Below are 23826 nucleotides of genomic sequence, written 5' to 3' on the forward strand. Positions count from 1 at the left end.
ACATAAAGGTTAGTAGAGTTCCCAGTGTCAAATGAAGTATGAATGTTACCTTTTCCTCAGCTATTCTTTCTGGAGGTTTGTGTTGTTGGTTATCCTTTGCTTTTTTTTCTGCAACTCTTTGAGAATACTGTTTATATCCCTCTTTCATTTCTGCTTCATACTGCTGATACTTGAGTTTGTATTTATCTGTTGGGGGTGGCAGATTTTCTGGTACTGTCTTTTGCTCCCACAAAGAAAGCTGAAAATGAATCATTGGGAGCAGTCAAAACAGCAACTGCAATTGTGAAAGTTTAATAGCGAACACTTTGTTTGTTAAAAGTTGCCAAAAACTATCATGGTACAATTGTAAAATGAAAGTTGAGTTATTTGTCAATACGGCAGTTTATTATTGTACCAATTAACTACACAATGGGTGAAATGGACAAAGATTTCTACAAACTTCCATTATTATCTTGAATATAGCAATCCACATTTCACATGCAAATCATAAATGGGAAATATGAAAATATAAACTGACAAACTTTTTCTAAAATAGTTGGGGGGTTTTCAGCATCTGGATGCTTTATTTTTCTATTATTGGACCGAAGCAGAAATATTAATGATTTCATTATTATTTTGAAACACACACACACAAAGTTTTGTTTAATATGTTTCTTTAACTATATTACCTCAGCTTTCTCCAGCTCTGTTTTTCTTGCTGTCTGGGTAAGAGAAAGAGCAGAAACATAAGTGAAATATTTTTTTTAAAGATTTATAGTTAATCAATATAATTCAAACAGAAATTAATTTCAGATATGACTTTAGGGGGAAATTAAATGAGTTATAAATATTTAAGTGCAACCCAATGCTTAATCAGAAGTTGCCTCTAATGAACTCTGTAAGTCTAATGAACTCTGTAAGTCTTACTCCCATCTACACCAACAGTCCTTATACATAACCCAGAGCCACACATGCATATTCTATATACTTTGGTGTTATCAGACAGGACATGCATGAAAGGGTCTACTACAGACCCTTTAATCATGGCCATTCAGTTGAATGTTCCACTGAAACAACTGACTACCATAATTAGTAATGTCATGCAAATGGCCGTTGCAGCTACATGAATGAATAAGACTCTTTTCCTCTATAAATGGGTATGGTAGAGCCATACAGAATACAATCATGACCAGTGTATTTAGGGTGGTGATGCATGTTAAACGGTGAATAAGATCACAACATAAAAATGTAATATGTATTTAAAAGTAGAAGTCAAACAGTTACCCTTTCACACTTTTCCAGCACATTTTACGTGCTATAAAATATTTAATTTCTTTTGACAAATATGGGCATTTGCTAAAGTACAAATATCATTTTTCCAAAATTAGGGCAATGAAATATATGCTATCAATACCCTAAAAATAAACATTATTTCATCAAAATGTTAGACACCAGCAAGGTTGTACTGTACCTAATAACCAGAGTAATCATACTGGGGGCAGGAAGAGAGGAGTGTCCATGATAAACGAACTGCCGCATCCAATCCATCCTGAGCTTGCACCAGTTGGGACAGAAGCTGGGTAGGAGCAGCTCTTTTCCTGGTAATTCTGGTGCTTTTCCACCCCTCCAGTTTCCCTCCCATTGGTTCCCATGGAAGGGCAATTCACTAAAGCAGCTTCAGGACTGGCATAGTTTTATTTCTGGTTTGGGGGTTTAACAAGAGAAAAATTTGGATCATGGGGGTTCAATGCCTCCCTCTGTCTGCTCTGGCACTCCCTACTGCAGCACTCACCTATCCAATGCATCTCTGAATTCAGTTGCGGTACATTGGCTCTCATTCAGTCCACCACTTGGTCATGCACCGCTTATGAATGATCATGCCATGGATGAGTGATGTTTTATTATGGACTGGCATGGCATTCACCAGAAGCAGCAGGTGAGTAGGTCCACATAGCCACCCTAGCCTTGCTGGATGAGAAGAGCAGGCTTTGCTTATACTTTATGTTCTTCCTTCCAAGATAGTACACCTCACTCCTTGTGCCTCATCTCCCAGTACCTATAACCCTGAAGATGATATAGCTTGAAAATACTCCTGTTAACAAACTAACCTGTTGAATATCATAATGCTGTGCATAAGGGCTCTGTAATGGAGTACCCCAGCTGATATTCGAAGATGAAAGTAGTAGACCAGTATGAGGCTGTCCACCACTGTATGGAGTGTAGGGATCACCATCCTAAAATAAAAGACTTTTTAAATGGCAAAGTGTTATGCTTTGTTAAACTGTTGCAGAATATCAATTGCCCAAGAATTCAGGAAGCAAATTCATAAAATTTATGGACATTGGAAATACACAAGAATGAGCTGTCTGACCACATTAGTCAGCCACAAGTATCATGTGTGTTGTGGCAAGAGTTTTATCACACACAAGTAACAATACGAATTTCAGAGAGAAGTGGTTTTTTTTTACATAAACCTAATCCAAATAATGCCAATTAGGAGCTGCAAAACAGTTTTCTATCCTGAAATATCTCACACAGCTGCATATTCTGCCCAACTTATTAAAAGAATATTCTAATGAATTCAGAAAATTAGTTAGATGACTGGTAAGTGACAACTAGGGCAGCATATTCAAGCTAGCACTCATTATGAGATCTATATATTATTTTGTTTTTTACTTCTAGCAACTGCCACATCTAAAAGTTGGTTAATTTTCTGAAATTAATAGGTAATTGTTACCTCATCCTCTGAATCTCCCAGCTTTCCCAGATCAAGGCATGGAACTCTGTAGAAAATCAGAAATTAGAGAATGTAGCAAGCTTTCAAAACTTCCTTTGGTTTTCAGATAGCACAATATGTTTTCCTTTCAAGAAGTTTCATTGATTTCTAAAGGGGTCTAATTAAAAAGTTCCAACCCTCCTTTTCCTTATGGAGTCAGGTAAAAGAAGAAAATAAAGAAAATAAATGCACTTCAGACTATTTCCATCCCCATTTGCAAAGAACCCTTGAAGTTCTGTGAGGAAGTTCTGGAAGGCAATTTTTTGTTACCATCTCATAAAGCTTGAGCCAATGAAGATTAATTCTTTTTCACTCTCCACTCAGATAAGTAGCAATTCAACATTACATTTCTATTACCTTTCTTAATAAATTTATTCTAATTATTTCTCTTATAACCATCCAGTAATCAAGTGAGATATTAATCGTAGTGAAAGTGGGTAATGCATTTGTGAATATTTATGATTTAGAAAGAGGCATTCGGTCTGCTATTAATATTTAGTATCTGAGACCACTCTAGTTCTCAGTGAAATAATTGAAATGTTGAAATGTGTAAAGATTTGCAAGAAGAAAACAGTGCTCAGCAAGGCTCCACTGCCTCTAAACATTATCTATAATAACACTTCTACTTACTTCACCCAGTGTACATAGATGCATGCACAGCAGCAATCCCTATCTTTCTGCCTTCATAGTCTTCCTAAATCCTCTCTAGCTCAAAAAGTCTTGATGTCCCCAAACATTCCTTTCACATCAGTCAGCTAGTTTTTCTCCTTTGTCTACATCTTTCATTCCTGAACCCAACAGCCCTCTGTACCTAGATAACTCTAATCCCTATATAAAAAATAATTTTCAAGTACAAAACTTGTTTAAAAAGCACATAAAACTCTGGAATAATTGTAGTAAAAAGAATGATACACTTCTCTCTACATAGTTTTCTTCAACGTATGAACTTGTTCATTGAGAAATACGTGAAAGCAAAGTAACAAAGTAACATAAAAACAAGAACACGGACCCTATAGATACATACATACACACACAGAGACAATAAATAAAATTTGATGAGAATTACTATTTTTCTTTGTAGAATTATGTAAGAAAAGTCTGCTACTAAGCAATTCTTATTTTCAGAGAGTTAGAGCTAGAGAGCCTAAGGCTGAAGTTCTACTCACGAAAGCAGAAGGTAGGATTTTAGGGGGGGATTCCCCCTTCCCCTGCAAATCTGCTCTGGAGGACTGGAATGCCCTCAAGAACAATGTGGGAGGTGGGGAAGGAAGAGACAGGAGGAATCTGAGAAAATAGCCATTGTCCTTCCAAGAGGAACAGCATCCACTGGACCAGCTGACCTTCCATTAACAGAAGGAAGGGCTGCTTTGGATTCATATGAAATGAAAAACGTGACAGTACTGTGAAGGGGTAGCGGGGGTGGGGGGGAGAGACAGTAAACAAAACATAGGCACTAAAAAAATGAAAACATTGACTTACTCAGCTGGTCGAGGGCCATGTTTTGTTTTTGTATGCGGCCTCCATCCCTAAGGGAAGAAAAAAATAGAACCATATTTAATTCCAGGGTTTTTTTTCCATATTTCTAAACCCTAAGATTTGAAATCTTTTAAATGAGTATCAATCAGGGTCGAAATACATTTAAATGATGGGCACAGTAGTGGAGAAACCAAGGTTTGTTCTTGGGTTTACAGCATGTGATTTGTCTGGAGGAGACAAACCACAGCCCCAGGATTGGATGACACATTAAACCTTGCAGCAGCACAGCAGCAGGAAGACCAGGGTTACAGTATTTAGTGACATGTCAGTTTAGTGACATGGTATTTTTCATACCACAACAGGATAGGACAGATGCGGTGTTTGATAGCATGTTGTAACAAGGGATTGTTTTGAAAAATTATATTAGCAATGAGAGACAAATATGAAAGAGGATCCAATACTGAACTTCACCTACCATGTACCAAGGACTTTCCAGAGAATGGTTAATGAGATTATATATATATATATATATATATATATATATATATATATATATATTTGCTTTCGTAGATTTTCACGGGTACAGGAATGCAGGTTTTGGTGTCCTCGGGTATCTTCCCGTGTAAAAGTTGGGGTGTCTAGGCGACGTTTCGACGAGGTCTCACTCGTCATCTTCAGGCTGGTGCTTTCGGCTTCTTGTTACTTGTTACTTGTTCCAGTAACAAGAAGCCGAAAGCACCAGCCTGAAGATGACGAGTGAGACCTCGTCGAAACGTCGCCTAGACACCCCAACTTTTACACGGGAAGATACCCGAGGACACCAAAACCTGCATATATATATATATATATATATATATATAATATGCTCAACTTACTTGAGCAAGTTTGTAGTTCCTTGAGGACAGGGCTGCTTGCTTTCTTGGAGATGCAGCAACTCCTTTAATCTCTAAATCCATTTGAATTCAGGTATTAACTACCTGTAAAAAAAAAAAGGAAAGGAAAAAAAGGTTATTCTTTGTATTTTTCTTTTGTGTGCATGCACGCTTCTTCAGATACGGAAGCTCATACCAAGAACAAACTTAGTTGGTCTCTTAGGTGCTACTGGACTATTTTTATTATTATTTTTTATATATTTCTACTGCGTCAGACCAACTTGGCTACCTACCTGAGTCAAAAGGGTGACTGAGTTGTTTCAACTATAATGTAGTGTGCTTGCAAGACACGAGGGAGTATGACATGAAAATAAGAAATATTGTATGGGGGGGGTGCCAAATATTGTCATCTCTTAGGGCACCATACTATATTACCAAAGTCCACCCCTGAACATAGTTTCCATGATGGCTAGTAGCCACTGATTCACTCCGAAGACTCAGTTAGGATCAGGGTTGTGCTGTCCTTTGAGGACAGTGATTCATCTCTCACTACTGGTGGCAGAGCCAGTAACTATGGGGGGCTAGCCAGGCTTTTTGCCCTGGGGTTAAGCTTCCCGAAGGGTGCCATTGAGGCTCCCAGCCTCTGTGTGTGTGTGTGTACTCGTGTACGCAAAACAGCATGGGGGGGGGGGGGTTGCCAAACTGGGTCTTTGACTGGGCTGAAATAAAGCCTAGTTTTGCCCCTGCTGGTGGGAAATGCTGTAACCCTGCCTGAGTCCATAGAACAGGGCGGGTAATAAAATATATTGACTAAATCGTCCATTTAAACCAGCAGACCTGTTTACAGAACCACAGAATGGCAGAGTTGGAAGGGACCCTCCTCTGATAATCTACTTCCCTCCCGCAACAACATTGATATCTGCAAATAAATGTATTGGGGAGAGGGGGCTGCCCTGCAGGACACTTTTTAAAGTAACTTGGGAGTGATCTAAAGCTATGGTTTTCCCAGTAGTGATGTATGGAAGTGAGAGCTGGACCATAAAGAAGGCTGATCGCCGAAGAATTGATGCTTTTGAATTATGGTGCTGGAGGAGACTCTCGAGAGTCCCATGGACTGCAAGAAGATCAAACCAATCCATCGTGAAGGAAATCAGCCCTGAGTGCTCACTGGAAGGACAGATCCTGAAGCTGAGGCTTCAATACTTTGGCCACCTCATGAGAAGAGAAGACTCCCTGGAGAAGACACTGATGTTGGGAAAGATGGAGGGCACAAGGAGAAGGGGGCGACAGAGGACGAGATGGTTGGACAGTGTTCTCAAAGCTACTGAGTTTGACCAAACTGCAGGAGGCAGTGGAAGACCTGGCGTGCCTGGTCCATGGGGTCACGAAGGGTCGGACACGACTAAACAACAACAACAACAAAGGCAGGTGGGCCCCCTGGGACTTCCTTTGGGCTCTACTACATATTTAGCTAGCCTAGATGGCGGCGCCTTCGGGCACGCAAGGGATCCCTCGGGACTCCTTCGCGCACGGTCCCGTTTCCTCGCCCCCAGAAGCGCGCGCGGCCGCGGAGCTCTCACCGCCGCCTGCCGCCGGGCTGGGGATTCGCGGCCAAGCGCGACGGCCGCCTCTCGGTTAACGCGGCTCCGTCCATGGCTCCTCGCCCTCCCTCTTGGGGCGGCGAAGGCGGCCCGTCAACAAATCTTTTCTCTCACACACGCGCGCGTGCGCGCGAACTCTGTGGAGATCCGACTTTGATGCTAAGCGCGGCGGAGAAACGGCGGTTGGAATTTGAAAGGCCCCGCTAGTTTCTCCGTTAACGGCTCCCGGGAAGGGATGCGTTGGGCGCGCGCCCCGGCGGTTGCCTAGGCGACCGGTAAACAAGACGGAACGCCTCCCGCTCCCTCAACCGCCACTTGGGCGCGTTAAGTTGAAAAGACGCCCCGAGAGGCGAACGGGGAGGCCGGGCGAGCGCCCCGATGGTCTGCCGCTCTCACCTCAGCGACGACGTCCCTTCCTTCCTCGGCCTATTCCCGCCTGGGCGCTTCCTTGTCCAGCCTCCTTCCCAGCCCCACCTCTGCTCTCTCTTCTGGGCTTGTTCCGAGGGAACAGTCCGCGAGCTCCTCCCTAGGAAGCGAGCCTAGAGCTGCTGGTGCTGCCCTAGGAGGGGCGCATAGAGACCGGGGGGGGGGGTGTAGGGAAGCGGGCACCCACCCACCGACCGACCCATCTACCTTCCCCTGAAATCGCAGAGACAGCGTTGCATTTGTCAAAATGCGGCAGCTCCTCACCTGGAGCTTGCGCTCTTTTTTTTTTTACCAGGCATACCTACAAGCGGGAAGGAGGGGCGACTACTAAAGGCCACCGTTGCAACAACCTCTCTACTCCGTACGCTGCTACCATAACAACATCGCGGTGCCCGGGACAAGTTCCAGGGGGCAATTCCACAAATCGGATTACGAGGTATATATGAGCCAACTTTTGCTACTATGATAGCCTTCAGCTGCCCACCTGTTTCAGCGAGCGGCCCTGGTTTGTGTGTTTTTATAAAGTTCCTGCGCCCGCCAGCTTTCTCCTAATGCAAGAAACCACTATTTCGCTCATGATCCTAAGCAAGCGTGGTGGTGTAAGATGGAACCTTTTTTTTCCCAGACACCCAGGCTGCAGGGCAATCCGTGTCAGGTTCTTCTATCCTGACAAAAGTTTTTCCCCTCATAATGTATTTTATGCTGCTCTCGGTAATGGATACAGTATTTTGAAATTAAGTTTACTGTATGTAAAATACCCAAGTGTGAATTCAAAGATAGCTTTATTTCTGTTAAATAAATCATGACACAGTGTAATATATCATGTTTGGTTGCTCATCTAAGGGTGCATTTACCTGATTTTAAGACCTGCTAAGGAAAAGATTATTATTATGTCCTCATATGTAAAACCACCTATGATTAATACTTCTTCAATCCTACTGAAGCCCTATTTAAAAACATTTGTCATAGAATTCTGTCTTCATAGTATTTGCAGGGATCAAATAAGAAAGAAATATTTGTCCTCAAATTTCAAACTTAGGGATTATTTTTCATCTGTTTTTGTCCACTTACACCTAATATGGGTTATATGACACCCCATCAGGTAAGTTATTACATTTCACTATTGTTAGCTAGTCAGTTTTTCAATACTTCTGCTGCTCTATACAATTTTCAGGAAGGCTGGCAAAAATTATTAAGATTGAGGTAACAGAATCATAGAATTATACAGTTGGAAGGGACCAACTCCCTGCAATGCAGGAATCTTTCACCCAACATGAGGCTCATGCTCTACCAACTAAGCTATCCCAGTACAGTGTGTTTCCACAGTGAATTATATAAACTTTCCAGGGTATTTCAATTGTTTCAGAACAAAAGTAAAAAAAACAAAATAGGACTCACTGCTTGTCAGTACACAGTATTTGGAGACATTCATGTGAAACATGTAGATGAAACATGTAGACTTTAAAAGAAATTTTAAAAAATGTATACAACATAATCTGTTACCATTCCTGGACTTTAATAGTTGTAAAAAATATGTTGCATCTTTACAGTGTACTGGAATACTATATAGAGCTTTTAGGGTAATATATACAGAAATACCTTTATATAGAATAAATAGAAAAGTTTCATAAATATATTGTTTCAATGCATATTGCAGCAAATGTGAACCTGTTCCATAATAATTTAAAAGTGCATTATAATATGTGCAATAATTCATCTCGTTTTTAAATGTAACTTATCTTATCTACCTAATTCATTTTTAATACGTCGTCTTAACCCAGTCTCTGGTTCTGCTGTTTCTTGATCAATTACTTCATCATCTTCCACTTTCTTTGGGTCTTCCGTTGGACTAAGCAAGAACTCATGATCATAGTGCTTATGCACCTCTTCATCACAGTGTTCCTCAATATCTGCAAACAGCTCTTTATGCCCACAGTTTTTATTATCACCCTCACCCATCTCTGCCTCAGGATGTGAACTGAATGACTGAATAAGATCTTCAAGCCTCTCTTGGCACGTGTGGCTAACATCTGAATTAAAAAAAGGGGGGGGAGGGAAGAAAATGGGAGATTTAAAATTATAATTAAGTCCACTGTCTGTTTAATAATTAAAACAAAGCTGCTATCAGAAAATTGCAAATGAGCAACCAGCTTTATTAGAGATGGCAGTATACACTACATTAAAGTATACAGTTCTGTAACTTGTCTATTAAACCATAAGTAATGTTTCTTTTGTTCTGTAGCTTAAACAAATATATAGATAATTCACAGGCCCACCTTCCTCTATAAAAATGAGTGAAGAACACCATAGAAGCCGCAGATCTGCATCCACTAATAATGTAATGAAAGGGTGGGCAATCTTTGGTCTGTTCTCCCCTGTTTTCCCCAAACCACACCTATCTCCCCTACACCTTATGTCAGAGCTTTCCAAACTTTTCATGCTGGTGACACACTTTTTAGACATGCATCATTTCATGACAGTAATTCAGTTTTACTAGCAAACCAGAGGTTAAACTAACCTCTTTCCAGTGCTGAGAGGAGCGCAGGGAGTGTTCATGCAATACCCCTACACATGATAGCTGACACACATGTCGCAACAGAGTTTGGAAAGTTCTGCCTTATGTCATATATGGTCGGGTAGCGGTGCAGCTGGTTCAGCTGCATGCCTAAGTATTCCATGGCAAACTCAATAGCACCACTGATTCATGCACAAAGCAGGTTTGAAGTCACAGCCTATCAGCCAATGGGCAGTGAGTTCAAGCCTGTTAGATTAGCTATGACTGTGCTCCCAGCCCTATGCTCAGCACTGTGGTTCCCAAGTGTCCAACAAACAGCCGAGTGTTAGACACTTGGAAACTACTAGACAAGGACTTGGGACAGGTTGGCAGGACCGCCTGCAAAACAGCAGAACCAACATAGGTGGAGACAAATAGCAATTTGGCCCGCTGGGCTAAAAAGTTTCCCCACCTCTGATCTAATGGGAAGGTATGCTGTGCCCTCTAATTGCTTAGAAAGAACAATACTACACTATACCACCAAGTCATACAAATATGTCAAGACCCGCAAAATCGTATGCAAAACCTTCAGCCAGAGTCTCAAGCAGGGTTATTACAGTGTGATTTTAACATACTAAAGATGTAAGTACCTTCTGGTTTCATTGTCGATTTGTCCAATCCACTTTCTTTCATCAGCTTCCTAATGGACTCAAGCTGTACCATAATTTCATCTTTCTGTTCCGAAGCCAAGGCATTAATGCTGACATGAAATTAAATGAAAAGTCAGCAGGTAGTAATAGAGAGCAGCTGTTAATATGCCACCAAAATTCTTTTTCTAGCCCTCTTATAAGAAAACTCTCACTGATATATTCTTATGACAGCACTTAAGAATCAGACAGGCTGTGGAACCATCTTTCAACTATGCCAGTCACTAGGGACCACCATTCATCACATCAAGGAAGCAATAGGAATTCTCCTGCTGTCGGGATTCTGCAATCCAGATTAGAACTACAGGACACAAACTGGCAAGTGCAAAGAAGCAAACAGCACTGTATTGATAATACAGGCACAAAACCTAACTGTGTCTGCCATGATGTGGGCAGAAGCCGATAAATGTACCTATGTAATATTGCTCAAGACACATGCAAAAGAAGAGATCCAAGATATATTCAAACTCTCATCTACTTATCTACCACTACAGTGGTACCTCGGGTTACATACGCTTCAGGTTACAGACTCCGCTAACCCAGAAATAGTGCTTCAGGTTAAGAACTTTGCTTCAGGATGAGAACAGAAATTGTGCTCTGGCGGCGCGGCAGCAGCGGGAGGCCCCATTAGCTAAAGTGGTGCTTCAGGTTAAGAATGGTTTCAGGTTAAGTACGGACCTCCGGAACGAATTAAGTACTTAACCCGAGGTACCACTGTATTAGTCTAATAAATGTTTAAATGGGTCATTCAAGTGATACTGGTGTAATTTATTTTTCAGTCGTAAAATATTCAGACCTATAAATACTCCAAATGCATGAAAAGCCTGTATGAAGAAAACTTAATATTGGCACCTTGAAATCTGAATTACTCATCCAGTCTTGTGTAGCCTACATTACCAAAATGCTATTTAGGGTCTAGGAAGGGAATGTAAAGATTGTTCCAGTAATTTTTTTAATATAGTCAATTGTTAATGCAGAAAATATGGAGACAGCACAACAATTCACATGCTAATATTCTTGTGTTGTTTAATCACATTTACCAACTCACAATTGTCTCAAGAGCTGAAATATTACTAAATCAAATCCCCACCAAAATACTCACCAGCTTGAAAGTGGATCTAACTGATTCAATAAAGAATTTAACATTTTCTCTGTCTGTGCTAGATGTTGCTCCAACTGCATAAGCTGGCGTTCTACAAGTGAGAACAAATAATTTTAAAGCAGTGTTGCTAATAGGTATTTAAAAACCTATTTTTCTACTTTTCCAGAGGAGCTATGGAACTGGACTAAAGCATTCAAGGGCTGTAATCCTAAACCTATTTTTATATTTAAAAAAATCAAGTTTCACTGAATTTACTTCAGGATAAACATGATTGGGATTGCATTATAAATAATACAATGCAGAGAAAATTTGAAAAGGTCATTTTACCAGCAAAATTGGCTAGGAAAAAACAGCTTCACTTATTTGATTAAATGAGCAGCATTTGATCTGGCAGACATTTTTTCCTAAAAACCAAATACATACATTATCAATACTCGCAAGAATTCTGTTCTCCAAAATAGATTGCTGTAGTCTGTGCTAAGGAATAATGATACAAAGTAGCTTTGCCATAACTATTCAGTAAGCAGTGAGTGGAATGCATTTTCATGAATGCACTCAACTCATAAAACAGCATCCCAAAAAGCAATTAAGATTATACAATTCCACCAATTTGATTGCTGCTCACACAAATGGGGGAACAGAAGTGCTGTAGAAAAAATATATCAAGATTCTTAAGCTGAGGTGTGATTGCCTGAACTACTATGTGCAAACTGTATGATAAAGATCTCTAGGCCGGAGATTTCTGAATCGACTTCTACCTGTTTCTTTTGTCTTAACTTCTGTAGTTTTTTCTTGCTTGGATAAGCTTTCCTCTTGAGATTTCATCTATGAAAGAATAAACAAAATTTACCACAAAAGCTTTTAATATTGAAAATAACTAAACCTCAAGAAAACGTTTCACTCGTTTGGATTAATGTGAAGACACGAGGCAGGTAATAATACTTTATCTTGGAAATATAGTGTAATCCAAAACATATTTCCCCATCTGCTTAATTTATGTTTCAGCCTCTTTATTCTCACTGACTTCACTATGACAAAACCAGCATCAATCCAAAATTTCCAGTTGAACTAGGCTGAAAACTAGCCCCTTCCTAGTCATAATGCTTTAACTTACAGTTCAGTTTTCCTGATTTAGTCATACCGATTTTAGTATAATTTATTTCAGATACAATCCTAAGAATGATTAAAATTCCCACTACTGCCTTTTGTGATCTGAATTCTGTATACAACACAGACATTTCTCTAATATCACAAAAGCCTTTCTAATAGAAGAACCTTTGGGAGACACAATTGTTGCTTATACTCCTAACCACATTTATTGGACTATAAAAGCATTTACAAGTCCAGCCTAAGGCATTTATATTTCATTCTTTCCTGATAAAGCAAAGGGCTCCAATACTGGAAATACATATATTTATGACCAGGTTGCAAACTTGTTGTGGAGAACCCAGTATGCCAATGCATATTTCAACTGTTGCTGGAGAAATACACTTCTCCACTTGGTTATCATTTCCACTTCCACTATCAGACTAGGTGACTGCCTATCTGTAGACACCCTTTCCTGCGATGCAGGCCCAACCACCTCCAACTCCAATTGGCTTTGCTGTTGACTTCTTCTCTCCTTTTGGAGTCAATCATTTGTCTACGCAGGGGTTGTGTTTGCTGCTATGTTTGTTTTGCTGCCTGCTGGAGCAGGAAGCTACTTGAGGGTTTCAGCTGAATAGGATGGTGAGGGGAGGATGTGGCATCCTAATAATAATAATAATAATAATAATAATAATAATAATAATTTATTTCTACCCCGTCCATCTGGCTGGGATTCCCCAGCCACTCTGGGTGGCTTCCAACAAAAGATTAAAAATACATTAAAACATCAGTCATTAAAAACTTCCCTAAACAGGGCTGCCTTCAGATGTCTTCTAAACGTCAGATAGTTGTTAATTCCTCTGACATCTGATGGGAGGACATTCCACAGGGCATACGTCACTACTGAGAGGGCCCTCTGCCTGGGTCCCTGTAACGTCACCTCTCGCAGTGAGCGAATCTTGTCTTGTTTCTGCTTTGAGTCAGAACAGAGACTGTTCTAAAAGCTATGTGCAGAGGCATCATTATCATCACCTTTTCCTGCATTGTTCCAAAGTTGTTTGGGAGTGGGGCATGGCAGTGTCATTATCATTACGCACATGACTGAACAAATCCCAGTTCTGTACAACTACGTGGATCATAAATTCTCTTGCTTACTAATCCCAGTTCTGTACAACTACGTGAATCATAAATTCTCTTGCTTACTAATAGTTACCTTTAAGAACTTGTATAAAGCAAATACACCCACACCAACAGCATACAAGGGCATGAGTGTTAAAGCAAAGTCTTTGCCATTCCCTCTAGTCCGCTCAGTCTTCATCTCCTTCTCCATTGCATTTCTCATTTGTTGGATGCTTTGGTATGTTTTGCTTTCAGAACCCTCTGAATTCATCTGTGACTGCAAGATTCTCTCAGATCCACCTGAAAAACAAATAATACATACATACATGTAATACATACATGCACATACAAACAGACTGAAATAAAAAAAATGAGAAGCACTCAAGTCTGTGAAGAAGAGAATTGTTCTGCAGCATGGTGAAATCAGCTTCACTGTGGAAAGCAAATCCAGGTACAGTCTCAATGCGATAGTGTGAGATTGGCTGATGCTAATGAACATGACAAGAGGCTTCTCCACTCCACACTTAAAATTAGCCCCTCTTAAAAACTCTTATGAGTCTCCTCTTTGCAGATGGAGCTCTGCGGTCACATCAGACACAGGAATTGGCTGGGAATGTTTTATTTTTATTTTGTGCTATATGTTGACATTTTGTTTGATTTTATGTCTTGCTGGAGCTTGAAAGACTGCTATACTTTAGCCATCTTACAATGGAAAAGCAACATTAAAGTATGAACAAATAAAGCAAGTTATGAGCAACATTCAGTTAAAGCACAAAACACATTCCCCATTCCCCACAGCTTTGACACACTGGCAGAGTAACAAGAGAAGTATGGAGCCTACTAGTATATTAAAGGGGGGGATTAGGATAGCTTAAATCTGAACTAAGGAGACATACCTAATGCTGCTATAGGAATGGCTGAAATTTTAATTTCTAATTTTCTTGATGGATTTTAGGCCAAAAGGAAGTTAGCCAGGTTTCCCCCTTGAAAATATTTATCTTCCAAGACTTTATCAATTTTAAGAGCATAGAAACAAAAGTGGGTTTTTCCTCATTCTGCCCTAGAAGTTATCTTTCCCAGTATGCATAAAAGGCAGAAAACGCCAGTTTTTCACATTCCTTGGGACTAATTCAATACTACAACTCAAAATATTATTATTCAAAAAAGAAAAAGAAGAATTAATGGGTTAAAGGGGGAAGACAACATCCAAAAGTTGGAACTGTTTCGTAGCACACTAATAACATAAGTGACACCGATGACGGTTAATGGCCAGCATCACCTTTCTCCTCCAGTATCACCCATACCATTGCGGCAAAAAAAAAAATTTTAATGGGGGCGGGACTTAAGGGAGATTGCTTGGGAAAAGGATCCTCTTGGAAAAAAACAAAACACAGTTCGCTAACTAGTCTAATGAAGCTCCCTCGTTTCCCTCTATAACCGGACTGCAGGGATGGGAAGGGGAAGGTGGCCGACACCATATACCGTGGCGCTGCTGATGAGGATCGTGGCGACCCGGGGAGGCCTTGGTCCCCCGCGGGGACCTGCCGCTTCCGCCGAACATCCTCGGCATCACCACGAAAACGCAGAGCACCAGCAAGACGGAGATGAACACCTGCTGCACCGACGACAGCACCATGGCGGCAGCGGGGAAAGGAACAGCAAGAACGGCAGCAGCGGAGGAAACGACCAAAAGGAGAAGCGGAGGGCGGCAAACGGCCCTTGGCCAGCCGGGAATCGTCGAACGGCTCGTGTAACGGTGGCAAGACGCCTGGGGAGAGCGAGAGTCAGCAGCGCAGGAGAGAGGGAAGTTGGGAGAGGAAACCCTTAACGTGGGAAGGGCGACTTCCGGACCCGCGCCGCCTCCGCTTTTCCTTTCTAGCGCCCCCTTTCGGGCTCCAGGCGACACGGGAAACCAAAGCGCCTTTTGCCTTCGTGACGCTCTTCATAGGAAATTAGAGAGCGATGTTAGCTAGTTGAACTCGGGCTAGACCCATTGACGCTAATGGGCCTATCGGCTCTCTGAGGAAAACTTAGCGGAGGGAAAACCCGCGCGGCTTCTGCCGGTTGCCTATATAGAAACGGCGCCCCGAAGTGGCCAGAGCCTCCGCCTCCTCCTCCTCCTCCTGAGGGCGGGAATACATCGTCCCGAGGCGGCTTGGGGGGCGGAGCCAGGAGGCGGAGACCGTTAGGGCAACGGTCGCTGCGCGCTCCGCCCGGCCCGCGCGTTCCTGTCAGGGCGCGGCGGCCATGAGGCGGTTGTGGCCGTGGCTCGTCTTGGGGCTGGTCGTCCCCGAGGAGGAGCCCGTCAAGAAGAACTTCCAACCCTACCCCCAGATTACTAACCAGAACTTTATCCGTCAGTACGTGGACGCCCACAACAACTTCCGCACCAAAGTCCAGCCCACCGCTTCCAACATGCTGTACATGGTGTGTCCCCGGCGTGGGGTGGAAGGAGGAAAGGGAGCCGTGGGCTTAGCTGGGGTGGGGTGTGGGTGTGCAGGTAGCGGGCAGTGCTGGATCTACCTATAAGCGAAACAAGCTATAGCAAGCATAGGCAAACTCGGCCCTTCGGATGCTTTGGGACTACAACTCCCATCATCCCTAGCTAACAGGAGCAGTGGCCAGGGATTATGGGAGTTGTAGTCCCAAAAAAACATCTGGAGGGCCAAGTTTGCCTATGCCTGAGCTATAGCTTAGGGCCCTGCTCTCTTGGGGGCCCCAAAAAAAATTAAAGGGGGAAAAACATTTCCAAAATATATGATAAAAAACAAAATAAAACCTACATCCAGCAACAGTGTTTTGTGTTGTGTAGGCTCCTATGATGTAATGCACCTGCTAGCCTGCTCCCTAAAATATCACTGGTTTTAGAAACTTACTAGGTCCATAAATTACCATATAGCATCAAAAAAACAGCGACAATTTGCTGTTGACAAAGGACAGCTGGACATATAAACAGCCCCATTACCTTCGGTAGCTGAGGGCCTCATCACACCTAAATCCAGCCCTGGGGAAATGTGAATACTTCACTCCGACCAATTGTGCCGCAAATAGCTCGGTTTTGTTCCCCACCACCAAAAAAAATAAAGCCTGCCCCTCCCAAAAAATAATTCCTGGCTACACCCATGAAGGGAGCTGAGACAATTTGCAGTGCCACTGGAGAGGCGAACCCCTCCCCCTGGCTTCTCCTTGGGCCCTAAAAGGGAGAAACTCCCACTGTCATCCACTACATCTTAAGGACAGTCAATGAACATTGGACATTTTTGAGAAGCAAACCATGGCTGCCCTACAAGAGGGGTAGTGGGGGTGCCTGCCTCGGGCAGCCAGTGTTGGCTGTATTGAGGGCGGTGAGAGAGTAGCAGAGATGGGTAGAACACAGAAGTGAATAATATCACTGTACTCAAACCTTGGTTTCAACTGCTAATTTCCCACCTGGGCAGGGTCATTGTTTAAAACTGCCATTTTCCTTTGTGCCCCTCCATCCCTGCTTTATTCAAACCTCTGTCATTTTTCAAACTATTTTCCTCTCAGTTCTCTTCCTCTCCACTTCACTTTAACTTCTGTTTTAAACCACCAGTTTTCCCATGCCAGGTCATTCATTGGTGATGTGCTCCACCTACCTCACTTTGATTCCAGGATTGTGCTAAGGCACTACAAATCCACCAATGAGGGCTGTGCCATATGTCTTTTTTTATGTGTAAAGGAAGACATTGTTTGAGAGCTGGGTGGAAAAGGTATTGAAAGTGAAATATACTCAGAGTCGAGCGTGAATTTTATGCCCTTTATTCAGCTCGTAGTAGCAATGAATGAAAATTTCCCCAAAACATCTAGCTATATATACATTATTTACACAATGGGCCCCATGTGATTGGCTAATTCCAGGCTGCTCCTGTAGGCCAATCAGGTTGCAGATTCACTTCTTCCAGAAGCCTGATTGGCTGCTTCTGCAGGCCAATCAGGTTGCAGATTCACTTCCACCTGGAGCTGGATTGGGTGGCTCCTGCAGACCAATCAGGCTGCTACATTCTGGATCCTATTGTTCTAGGATTCAGCTCAGTACATAACAGAAAGAAAGACTTGTAATCTGAATTTTGACTGAACTGAAAATGTGACATTGTTACATTTACTAGAGCTGCATAACAAAAATAATTAATAGCTGTGTGTGATACTTTTGTATTTTGCAGACATTTGATCTCGCTTTAGCTAAAATAGCCAGAGAATGGGGAAAGAAATGCATATTTGAATATAACCCAGTTAATAATATTCACCCTGAATATGCATTTAGGCCGTTTGGAGAAAATATGTACAGGACACCTGCCAGAAGTAAACCATTTGATCCTGCTATTCCTATTTCAGTATTTCATGATGAAGTAATATACTACAACTACAGCAGCAACACATGTGAAATGATATGTAGACATTATCTTCAGGTAAGTTGTATTTTTCACTGGTCAGATTGTCAACCATTTTTGTATCTTCAGAAACAGAAGCACCTTAAGGTTAGACATTTTCCTGGCACATGTAAATAATGAATACAGCTCTTAATCAGACACCAAAGATTTAACAGTTATCACCCCCAAATTAACAGAAATAGTATTCCATTTACATGTCAACCAGGATGATTGAATACTAACATAAAACATAAAGGTACCTTTAGCCAAATGACAATAAAGAGAGGAGTCTGAAGAGAAACTGAATATTACACAATGTAGTTTATATTATATAATCTACTTTTTTCCAGGTTGTTTGGGCTAATACTTATAAAGTTGGCTGTGCTGTTATCCGCTGTCGTCAATCACAAGATGGAAGGAGGAATAGTGCGACATTTGTATGCAATTATGGTCCATCGTAAGTTAACGAATGTTAAAGAGATCCAAACTTGTGTTTACACAAAGTGTTCTAACTTGCAGAATTGCATGAGTATTCACAGTTGAATTAAGGAGCAATCTTAACTGCTCTTTACAGAGCTATAGAACCATTGGTGCATCTGCGGTTCTGCCATGCACAATGACTGGGACAGAAAGTACAGGACAGGCATATCACTGTGCCAGCCTCTGCCAGGGTGTAGGTGGCAGCTCAGTCCCTCCCCACCCATTTAAAACTGCTATCAGTGGGAACCCCACAGGCATCACCCCACTGGCAGCAACCAGAAGGAAGCTGACAGGCCTGTAGGGCTGGGCAAAGGTACACCCTTGCCTAATCCAAACCTCCCTAGCCTGGTGTAAAGGAGGTTGGATTGCTTTCTTACTGTATGTATGTATTGCATCTTTTACTGTTGATTGCAAAGCAAACAGAATACTCAACTGCTGTTTTCCAGCCATTTCTATGATTAACAATTATTTCTGTTATCCAAATGGTTAGAAATACAAAATGTGATTAATAAGACATTCACAATTTTAGTTCTATTTCAACTGTAGTTTAAAATTTTATTGCATTGTAAGTACCGTACTCTTCCATGTATAAGACGAAGTTTTTTTACTCTAAAGTTATGTTCAAAAACTTGCCTCGTCTTATAGAAGGATAGTGAATGGGGTGGACGAGTGATTGGCTGCAGCTGCAAGCAGGAGCATGTCAGCGACAATTGTTGGCTGCTAGAAGGGCTGCTTTGCATTGGCTGCTGCTTCTCTAATTGGGTTGGTGATTGGCTTCTGCAGCAAACACTGCTGTTGATTGGCTGTCGCTGCCATGATTGGTGGCTGCTGTTCTGGGACACACGTGATTGCCAGTGGACAGCTTTTCTCAGTCCGGTATGAATTTTTTTTGCTGGGGAAGGGTCTGTTTGCGATTGGCTGTCGCTGTGGCAAGTGGGCGATTGTCTGCTGCTGGCAATTGTCAGTATCGATGCTGCATGTGAGTGATTTTTGGCACACACCCCTCCCAGCTGTAAAACTCTGGGCAATCCTTTGCAAAAAAACTCAACAACTCTGAGCCATCTCCCCTCCCCCTCCCATTTTCTTAAATTTGAGTCCCCCAAAATAGGAGGCGTCTTATAGACGGGGGAGTCTTATAGACGGAAAAGTACAGTGTGTTGTCTCCCTAGCAGGGAGGAGCCATCAGTCATAGAATGCATCCTTCCATGAAGAAGCTTCTTGGTTCAGTCCTCAGTATCTCTGCTTAAATAATCATGTACCAGGTGCTGGGGAAATACCTGACATTCCAGGAGAATCACCAAATCAACTTCATGCACCCTAGAAAGTGGGCTCTGGTCCATGAAAACTTAGACTAAAATAATTTTTTGACAATGGCACTTTTTGTAGTTTCGACTACTACAGGAGACCATTTTTTGTGTTTTTAACAGTGTTGTAAGTCACTTGGAGACCTTTAGGTAACAAGCGACTAAAGTTAATAAATAATAATACCAGATACCCTATTGCAACTTTACTACACAAACCTTGTAGGGCACCAATCCAACCCCCTACATGATGGCTGCACTCGCTCACAGGTGAACTTCTGGGGCATTATACCTACAGTGAGTGGGGCCAGAGGCAAAAGAGGGCATGGCAGTAGATGAAACATTTACCTTTGCATAGTAGGCCATGTTCCAGTGACCAAGAGAGACCAAGCAAATAGATCAGTGTTGCAGAGCCAATACTGGTGACACTGGCACTTTGACAGGGCAGCAGCAAGATTTTGGTTAAATGGGTGCACTAGCAAAAACACCGGATTTACTCCACTGCTGTTCCCTCACAACCCAATCTTGCCTTTGCTTCATCCTCTTAAGCGGCAGTGATGTCAGTACTGTATCAGAAGGGTAGGTCTGCAGCACCATACTGGTCACTCCTGCCAGCCATGAAAAGCCAGAGGTCTCTATAACCTGTTCATATCCACACTTCTTAGTCTTTCAGCCAGTGCAAAGCTGGGAGTGTGGCCCAGGCAGAATTGTAAAAGCCAGGAAAGGATTAGAGGGATGCATTCAGCACCCAGGACTGAGGTTGTCCACTCTTCACAATTTGTTAGCATCTGTAACTTTTATTATATTTATCATTGCCTTCGTTTTAATTTTCAGTAACTTTGTGTACTTAATTTGTTATTACTTTAATAAACTTTTGTTCTTCAGGATGGAAGTTGGAATTCAACCATATAAACCAGGAAGGCCATGTAGTAAATGCCCAGGAGACAGGTGTCAAAATAGACTCTGTAGTAAGTATAGTGAATGATGCAAATGTTCATGATAAAGATTATTTAAACCATCAATTATGTTGGTTTTTGAGTTCCATTTGTATCACCTCTAGTAGGACATTCTAATGTGCTTCAGGCATGGAACGCAGGAAAGGCGAGTAGTGTTCTGGTGTTCACCTCTTTGCTTTGTCCCATGTCAGTTAATCCTTTGGGAAAAGGGGAATAATTGTGCTTTGGTGCACTGTTGCAGTAGAGAGACAACAGTTGCTTCCTTCCTTAATCTAGGTGATCTAGGTTCTTTTGAGAGGGATCTCATAGGAGGTCAGTGTCTCTGGGTGCTATAGAGTACAAAGCTGCATTTTCAGTCATTCCTGAAAAGTGGTCCTTAAAATATTGTTGTCAATACTAGTACTGAGCTAGTGTAGAGAAACAAAAGGGAACATTCCATTATACCTATTAGTAGTTCTGTTCATGATTCAAGAAATCACATTCAGATATTTTACTGATTAATTGGTGTTCAGGTTTAAAGCTTTACACATGACTATATCTTATAAAAGTATGTGATTGCAAGGATACATAGAGTGCCTTTTGATTAGAGCAAAAGATAAGTGAGAAAACACAGTGCTCCCTGTTGCTAGCTCATCAAAAATTATTACGTATCTGTTGGTTACTGCATATTGCCTGTTATTACCTGTACTTTGCCCATGTCTCTGTGGTTTTGAAAGGTGTCTAATGATTGTGGTGGTAGCCACCACTGTGTACCTCTGGACAAGGTATTACTGAAAACCAAATAAATTACAGTGGTACCTCAGGATGCTCCCGTTCCGGAGCCCCGTTCACATCCCGAATGGAACGCAAGATGCAACGGCGCGGGTCACATTTCGCCGCTACCACACATGCGTCATTTTGAGCGTCTGCGCATGCGCGAGCAGTGAAACACGGAAGTAACGCACTCCGTTACTTCCGGGTTGCCGTGGAGCGCAACTCGAACGGGTTCAACCAGAAGCACATTTAACTCGAGATATGACTGTACCTTCTTCCTTTCAGCTTCCAGATTATAGAAAAAAGGTTATAGGCAGGACAGCAGATAGACTACAGTCTGAGCCTTCAAGTCATCAGTATTGGCGGGCAGTGGCGGTGGCAGAATTTCACTGTAATTTTGTTATTAAAATTGGTTACTCACCTTACTCTTAACTTAAAACCTAATAGACTTGGGGTAAGGAGGGGGGCTTTCAACTTACCAGGTATTTATCAAATAAATCACTGTACATTTTGGATGCTGAAATTTAATGGAAATGCTTTCACGTTTCCTGTCATATGGCTGAAAATAAAAACTCATAGCAAAATGCTAACATTTTTAAAGCCTTTTTTCACTTGTTACAACTATTTCCCTTTTGCAGGAAATTCTGAACGCGAAAAAGTAAACAACCGTATGTATTACATTTGTTTTATACTTTAATTTACTTAAAGAACAAAATTCAAATTCAGTGAAACTTTTTTATTTTTTAAAAAATAGGCTATTCACGATGGCATCCAACCTCTAAATTCAAGTTTATATGTGATGACTTCTGCATCGCTGTTGCAGTTTTAAGGCCATTATTAATGTTTGTAGCATTTGTAGCTGTTTACATCTTAAAACTCCATTATCCAGGTTTAGTTTTTAATACTAGGGTAGGTTACTGAGCATATTTACATGAATGATAAAGATTATATTCCTGCATTTTATATTAAAGTAGATTTGCTTTGTTACATTGTTTCACATGTTATTTTGTGTTTTCTCAAACTGTATAAATTTACCTGTTACATATTAATGTAATATTAAATATTTTTAAACTGGAAAGATAAATTTAAAATAAAATATATGGTTATCTTGAATATTTTGTACAAATAAAAATTAAGCGTATTAAATTGATTGGCATCTGTCTGTCTCAGGAGACAATGAAGCAGTGTGCCTTTGGGGGTGAGGTCAAGCTGTTGGAAGGTTGCATCACATGCTGTGGCTGTAGAGACCTGTGTGGGAAAGACCAATTTTGTTGCAGCTGGGGCAAATTAAGGCGTTCAGTTGTGCTGCTGCAGATGCACATACATTTCTCCACTCACTCTTACCTCCAGTTCTATTCAATATGTATTACACTATATGAGGGAGTATTCTGTGGTGGCTTCCCATCTTTGGAATGTTGTCCCCAAGGAAGCCTGCCTGGAAATTGCATTTAATACCATTTCAGCAACAGGGAATATATTTGTTTTCCCAGGCTTTCAAAAACTGCTAGTATAAACATTTTAACTTAAAAGAGTTTGATTTTACTGTCTATTTGAATGGGCTGTGGCTGCTTTAGTTGTTTTAACTTTATTATTATCAGTTGTTAAATTGAAGGGTTTTTAAAAATAGTTTAGTACTGTTAGCCGCCCTGGGGCCATGAATTTATGTTGAAAGTGCAGGATATAAATTATGTAAAAAAATTATTCTGTATATAATATCCATAACAAGATGTAAACTCCTTCCACTTAGATCTCCTTATAACAGCACAATTTTGGATGTATATTAAGGTAGATCAAAAATGCTTTCTCTCTTTTAGCAATGTCTCTTTTCAAAGTCCAGTTTTAAACTTTTAATTTATTTGAATGTGTTTCTCTTGGGGAGGAGTGGAGAGAGAGTGGAGCACTGGCTATCTTCTAGTCCAGGGTTTCCCAAACTTGGGTCCCCAGCTGTTGTTGGACTACAACTCCCATCATCCTTCCCTACCAGGACCTGTCCTCAGGGGTAATGGGAGTTGTACATGTTGCACATGTTGACTGAACAACAAATGCTCCCCACACCAAGAACATGAGTATTAAAGCAAAGGATTTGCCATTCCACTGCGCTGAGTCTTCAAGTTCAACTCCTCCATTACAATCCTTTTTGGGATGCTTTGGCAGGTTTTCTGTCCGAACTCTCTGAATTCATCTGCGACTGCAGCATTCTGTCATAGCCACCTGAAAAAAACACACACACACACACACACACACACACACATATATATGACCTGATAAGAGTCCAGCTGATGAAGACCAGCACTGAATATATATGACCTG

At 41.5% G+C, this 23826-nt stretch overlaps 3 protein-coding genes across 6 annotated transcripts in view; 1 reads left to right on the top strand and 2 right to left on the bottom strand.

Moving 5' to 3' along the window:
- Nucleotides 1-7343, bottom strand: part of CAPS2 (calcyphosine 2) — a 29859-nt gene extending 22516 nt beyond the window's left edge. The window contains exons 1-7 of one of the 3 annotated variants that reach the window (XM_028745704.2): nt 7101-7343; nt 5107-5208; nt 4235-4281; nt 2717-2762; nt 2088-2213; nt 669-701; nt 50-238 (exon numbers count right to left, since the gene is read on the bottom strand). In XM_028745704.2, the coding sequence (XP_028601537.2) occupies nt 50-238; nt 669-701; nt 2088-2213; nt 2717-2762; nt 4235-4281; nt 5107-5187 (522 nt within the window). In that variant the 5' untranslated portion in view covers nt 5188-5208; nt 7101-7343. Of the gene's footprint in view, nt 1-49; nt 239-668; nt 702-2087; nt 2227-2716; nt 2763-4234; nt 4282-5106; nt 5209-6683; nt 7069-7100 lie in introns of those variants that run through there. The other 2 variants (XM_028745703.2, XM_077934731.1) reach the window with 2 other exon arrangements.
- A 1282-nt stretch (nt 7344-8625) lies between these two features.
- Nucleotides 8626-15274, bottom strand: CCDC107 (coiled-coil domain containing 107). Its single transcript, XM_028745707.2, has 6 exons — nt 15121-15274; nt 13733-13938; nt 12192-12258; nt 11434-11524; nt 10275-10384; nt 8626-9160 (listed from the first exon to the last, which is right to left on the bottom strand). Exons 1-6 carry the CDS (start codon nt 15272-15274, stop codon nt 8871-8873), a joined length of 918 nt encoding a protein of 305 aa, XP_028601540.2. The 3' UTR covers nt 8626-8870.
- A 305-nt stretch (nt 15275-15579) lies between these two features.
- LOC114604995 (GLIPR1-like protein 1) lies at nt 15580-22614 on the top strand. 2 transcript variants are annotated; one of them, XM_028745708.2, is made up of 6 exons: nt 15580-16065; nt 17820-18065; nt 18377-18483; nt 20693-20775; nt 22155-22184; nt 22271-22614. In XM_028745708.2, the coding sequence occupies exons 1-6, from the start codon at nt 15886-15888 to the stop codon at nt 22435-22437; spliced, it is 813 nt and encodes a 270-aa protein (XP_028601541.2). In that variant the 5' UTR covers nt 15580-15885; the 3' UTR covers nt 22438-22614. The 2 variants fall into 2 exon arrangements, with proteins under 2 accessions (XP_028601541.2, XP_077790859.1); XM_077934733.1 differs by having other exon boundaries at nt 15949-16065; nt 17921-18065.
- Nucleotides 22615-23826: the final 1212 nt, after the last annotated feature.

Source organism: Podarcis muralis, chromosome 10, assembly GCF_964188315.1.
Source record: "Podarcis muralis chromosome 10, rPodMur119.hap1.1, whole genome shotgun sequence".
Lineage (NCBI taxonomy): Eukaryota > Metazoa > Chordata > Lepidosauria > Squamata > Lacertidae > Podarcis > Podarcis muralis.